General features: G+C 43.4%; 1 protein-coding gene across 1 annotated transcript; it reads right to left on the reverse strand.

Annotated features, from left to right (window-relative positions):
• Positions 1-971: 971 nt before the first annotated feature.
• LOC123395138 (elongation factor Tu, mitochondrial) lies at positions 972-5,063 on the reverse strand. The gene is made up of 12 exons (XM_045090071.1): positions 4,812-5,063; positions 4,650-4,725; positions 4,457-4,549; positions 4,261-4,335; positions 3,910-4,014; positions 3,734-3,824; positions 3,433-3,638; positions 2,593-2,676; positions 2,175-2,240; positions 2,032-2,094; positions 1,460-1,700; positions 972-1,371 (listed from the first exon to the last, which is right to left on the reverse strand). Exons 1-12 carry the CDS (start codon positions 4,997-4,999, stop codon positions 1,301-1,303), a joined length of 1,359 nt encoding a protein of 452 aa, XP_044946006.1. The 5' UTR covers positions 5,000-5,063; the 3' UTR covers positions 972-1,300.
• Positions 5,064-5,558: the final 495 nt, after the last annotated feature.

A 5,558-nucleotide genomic window follows, 5' to 3' on the forward strand; every position in this document is an offset into this window, starting at 1 on the left:
TATAATTTTATATGAATCCTTGAAGCATATTCATCTATGGTACATTATGTAGGCTGTAGTTCACACAAATTCTTCCAAGGCTCCGCAGAAGGCCTAAATTTAGGTAAATGCAGTTCTCTCCAAGTACAATTATTTGGTTAAGGAGGGAGTAGAATTGAGCTTGTCGCCAAAAAATAAAAAGAAAAAGGCAAAGATGTGTAACTGCAATTTGTCGCTATGTATGTTTTCACGCATGAGTTGATGGTGAGTTTAATCTTAACATGTATTCTATGTTCTTTGAAGTTATCTCAAGATCGGCATTCAGTTGGCGAAATGTAAGAGGACGGTGTAGAGAAGACTAACATGGTGTGAACCATCCAAGGATTTGAAGCGCCTGTCCGGATTCGAGGAGGAAGACAAGGTGACAGACTACGTAAGGCTTGTCCATGGAGCAAAAATCGAGTTGTGGGGTGAACGCAGCCCACGCTTGTACTGCTATGAGATACCGGGTGAATGAAGTTGGCTGGTGTCCGGTCATGAATAGATCATCCTCGTCCGTGGAGATAATAATTTGTTCCCCACAAAAAGAAAAAAGGAGAAGAATAGTGTTGGGCTAGTTATTGATAGCTTGAGAACACTTACTCGTGTGGACCTCGCAATGTACTTCCTCCGTTCCTAAATACAAGTTTTTTTAAGATTTCATTACAAACTACATACAAAACAAAATGAGTAAAATTATACTTTAAAGTATGTTTATATACATCTGTATGTTATATTTAGAAACAAAGGGAGTATTTAGAAACGGAGGGAGTAGTTACAAAATTATGATGTGTGTACTTCGTTCAGGATACTTGTTTGTCATTCAACATCTAAAAAGACGTATACTCATATGCAGGGCAACAGCCAGAGGGTGCACAGCAAGAATTTGCACATGGCATCAGAGATTTTAACAAGTTCAAAAGATAAAGAACACTACTAGATCCACCAAAAAATGCATCAGCAAACGAGACTGTCTTATTGAATCACCGAGCTAAATATATGCCAGAGGTGCGTGTCAAGGTAGCAAGCTGCGGTGTCATACAGCAAACTACCCAACATGACAAGAAGAAAAAATAGCAATTCTTCGGAATGGTAACAAACCATTATCCGCAGGAAGTTGGTTGGCCGAATGCATCCACACAAGATGCATGCATGTCGGTCGCCTTGCTCTCGGTTCTCGTTTATCTCGTGTTTCCGGTAGGACAAATCCTTCATATCAACATTCATTTGTTTACTAAAATTCACTACGCCAAAAAGAAAGGTCTGGAACATATTATTGTTATTAGCTCATGACTTTGGCGACAACTCCGGCACCGACGGTCCTGCCTCCTTCCCTCAGCGCAAATCTTAGCCCTGGATAGCACAAAACAGACAGATGAAGTTCTTCTCTGCTGCTATAAAGTGATTCAGATGACAAAAGTTCAAAGCAATGTAGGCGTACCTGGTTCGAGTGGAACAGGCAACATCAACTCAAAGATTGCGGTTACGTTGTCACCAGGCATAACCATCTTCACATCCGGAGGCAACTCGATTTTCCCACAGATATCAGCTGTCCTGAAGTAGAACTGCGGGCTGTAATTCGAGAAGAAGGCAGTGTGGCGACCACCTTCGTCTTTGGTGAGGACGTAAATTTCAGCCTCAAACTTCTTGTAGGTCTTTACGGTGCCGGGTTTGCACACCACCTGAAGTAGGAGGAAATGTCAGCAAGTGAAGACCAATATAAAAAAATTCAGCAAGTATTTCTGGAAAAGGTACCAGATAGAGATAGTGTCACCACTATGCAAGATCAAAACAAATCAAAGGTAAGAAATTTCAAAAGGCTCTATGCAAGATCAAAACAAATCAAAAGGTAAGAAATTTCAAAAGGCCTGTGTACAACAAATTAAATATTCTTTGGTGATAACAAAAGCAATTTCCTGATACATCTGTTTTCCCAAAGACCTGTACAACTAAAAGCAGAAGTAAATTTAGATCCACCATCTACATGTTCAACCAATAATTTGGTTTACTGACCTGGCCACGCTCAACATCACCACGCTTAAGACCACGGAGAAGAAGACCAACATTGTCACCAGCCTGCACACAAGGAGGTATTTGTAAGCACAAGATTCGGCATCAATCAAGAACAATGCAAGGTCTACTTTCAGAAACGTCACCTCTCCATGATCCATCATCTTTTTGAACATCTCGACGCCAGTAACTGTAGTCTTCACGGGACCACTCTGTGACCAGGAATATGTTCCATCATGATACATCAAGGTAGCAACATAATGAGTAATAAACTTGCGAGGACAACTAGGAAACTAGTGTCACCAGTCTTTGCATAGTGTTGCAACTAGGCTCATGTGTGTATAGCAGATATGGCAGAATTACACCTACAAGTAATAATCTCATGTGCAACTTCACTCGGATTTACCATGATAATATGTACTCCCTCTTGTAAACTAATATAAGATCGCTTAGACCACTACTTCATGATCAAGTTTACAGAGGGAGTATCTGATTATTTGGTGATACACAATAGCTGCATAAAGCTAGTCAAATTCATGAAACAAAAAAAATGTACTGGCTCACCTCCGTCAAACCTATGACCTCAACATCCTCACCAGTTTTAATTACCCCCTGTTCAATACGTCCAGTCACAACAGTACCACGACCCTGCCAATTCAAAAAAAAATAATAAATATTAGAATTAGATGCCAATGATAAGATCAAGTAAGACCAAAGGTATGATCTTGTCATTATGATTTATTTATGGAGCTCAGGATCTTAACTTCTCAATGATACTAGTATTCCTGGTTATAACAATAGATAACATAGAAATAATGACTGCGGATTGACAATTAGAATTAGCTGCGAATGACAGGATAAGGTGATACAAATGTATGATCTTGTCATTATGATTTATTTATGGAGCTGATGATCTTAACTCAGTAAGGATATGAATATTCCTTATTACGTCGATAGATAACACAGAAATAATGAAAGCGGGCAGACAACTTTTAAGTTTCAAAAATAGAGTACACAGAAATATTGCCCAAGATTTGTGTTTCAGCGTACAATGCTGCAGGTTCTGATTAAGTTAAGCAGAATGACAACCAAAGATTCTTAAATAAGTATACTAAAGAAGGAAAATTACAATAGTCTGATCATGCATAATTAAGTGCAAATGCCACCTTGTGAAAAAATTGACATAACATCATACTCATAGAACATAGGTAATAGATTGCTGTATAACCAACACAAGTAGCCCAACATCACATTGCATAGTACATCTATAATTAAATGATGGAGATATTTTAATTCTTGTGCATAATAATTCGCCAGGCTTTCTAACAATCATCAAATTGAAAATGTTAACATCAATAACTGTATGTCACAGTGGTTAGTGCAGCAATCAGAAAACCTAATCACCTGGATTGAGAAAATGCCTTCAATTGGCATCAAGAAAGACTTATCAAGCACCCTCACAGGATCAGGGATGTATGAATCAACAGCATCCATCAGTTTCAAAATAGCATTCTTTCCGATCTCTTCGTTTGTTCCGTTCAAGGCCGACAAAGCAGATCCACGAATGATAGGAATATCATCGCCAGGGAACTTGTAGAAACTGAGGAGCTCTGCAGAAAAAAAGGAAGACAACAGATTTAAATTAGAACAGGAAAATGATTGACCAACTAACACCCATGTAGACAACAGAAAAAGGGTAGCTTACCTCGAAGCTCCATCTCCACAAGTTCTAGTAGCTCTTCATCTTCAACAGCATCAACTTTGTTCAAGAAACAAACAAGTGATGGCACACCAACCTAAAAAACAGGGGGGAGAAATGTCCATCTGCTCAGAACTGCTAACTGGACATACTGCTGCCAAGAATACTGAGAAATTTGGAACCTGTCGAGCTAGAAGAATATGCTCCTTTGTTTGTGGCATGGGGCCATCAGGAGCTGATACAACAAGAATACCACCATCCATTTGAGCAGCACCGGTGATCATGTTCTAAGTAATCCACAGCAAATTAAAAGCACACAAGCATCAGAGAAGTGTGTGATAGTCAGTTGAGGAATCTGAAGGCTCTAGAATGCATGTGCGCGCTAGACATGGTAGGTTGCTATTCTGATATGTAGGATTGTACTGGAAGTTCATGATGTAGGTCAGTCACCCAGATCCTGAATTCAGCATCCAGGGCATTCCATAACTCTTTACAAAATAGTTTCACTAGATCCCTCAACCCATGGCAGTTACCTTGACGTAATCGGCGTGTCCCGGACAGTCCACATGAGCATAGTGCCTCTTAGCGGTCTCATACTCGACATGAGCCTGCACAAAACAAAACAAAACAAAAAAAAAGCCCATAAAATCAGCACTTGAACTGCAAATGGAGATGAACACAGAACAATAGTATGGCCCAAAATGTGAGCAGCAAGCGCTAAGACCGGACCGTAGAGATGGTGATTCCTCTGGCCTTCTCCTCGGGGGCCTTATCGATCTCGTCGAACGCCACCGCCTTGGCGCTCCCGGCCTCCGACAGAACCTGCGAAAAAGACTCACTCGTTCAGAATTCAGATCACATCTACAGACGGCGAGCCATTCAAATTCGGAGCAGCTCGAGGCAAGAGCGGGCCTGATCTGACCTTGGTGATGGCGGCGGTGAGCGTGGTCTTGCCGTGGTCGACGTGGCCGATGGTGCCGACGTTGACGTGGGGCTTCCTGCGACACAGATTCACTCAAACTCCGAACAACGGAAGGGGGGAGGGGGCGGGGGGAGAGCGGATCTGAGGGGAGGGGGCGCTCACGTGCGGGTGAAGGTGGCCATGGACCTCGCCCAAAGGCCGGCGGCCAGCGGCGATGGGGGCGGCGGCTGGGGCCCCGCGGCCGCGGCCACGTCCGGGAGCGCGGCGGGGCCGGAGATCACGGCGGCGCGGAGGGCCGGGTAGGCGAGGACGCGGCGGGAGCCGCCCCGGAGCACTGCGGCGGCGGCCATTGCTGCTGCTGCGGCGGCGGCGGCGGCGGCGGAGAGGGGGTGGGGTGGGTTTAGTTAGGGCTTTAGGAGGAGGAGGCGGCGCCCACGAGGAGAAATGGGAGATGCGAGCGGCTCCCGTTACTTCTACGTCACGGTACGACCCGTGGGCCGCACTGGACACGGGCTTACGGGCTCGAAGTGCTTTTTTTGGCGGCCCAGTCTCTTCTTTTTTAAACCGTGCTGAGTTTTTCATTAATTTCCATGAAAAGATAACACAAGTAGGGTTGCCCGACCAACTTTTCCTCGTAACCTCGCTGGTCAAAACAGCTTCTTGGGCCAACTGCTAGATAAAGATATGAAGTTTAGAGGAGTTTCTGCATCACAAATCCAATGATAACGATCCATGACATTAATTCTATCTAGCCCTTTATGTCTGGTTTTTGTGGTGAATTTTGAACCCGAGAATCCAAATGGATTCATTAGGATCATCAAAGGTAAGAGAAGGCATTAATCACATAACACACATCACTCCAATACTGGGACTAAACTATGAGATGACTTTCTTCCCGATATAAGTCAA

Source organism: Hordeum vulgare, chromosome 5H (assembly GCF_904849725.1).
Source record: "Hordeum vulgare subsp. vulgare chromosome 5H, MorexV3_pseudomolecules_assembly, whole genome shotgun sequence".
Classification (NCBI taxonomy): Eukaryota; Viridiplantae; Streptophyta; class Magnoliopsida; order Poales; family Poaceae; genus Hordeum; species Hordeum vulgare.

Bases quoted from the DNA above. Each gene is read 5' to 3' on its own strand.
- LOC123395138 (XM_045090071.1), bottom strand. From the start codon at position 4,999: ATGGCCGCCGCCGCAGTGCTCCGGGGCGGCTCCCGCCGCGTCCTCGCC. The intron at 4,336-4,456 runs GTCCGGTCTTAG...TGTTTTGTGCAG, and splicing joins GAGGAATCACCATCTCTACG to GCTCATGTCGAGTATGAGAC. The intron at 1,372-1,459 runs GTACGCCTACAT...TGTGCTATCCAG, and splicing joins GCCTGTTCCACTCGAACCAG to GGCTAAGATTTGCGCTGAGG.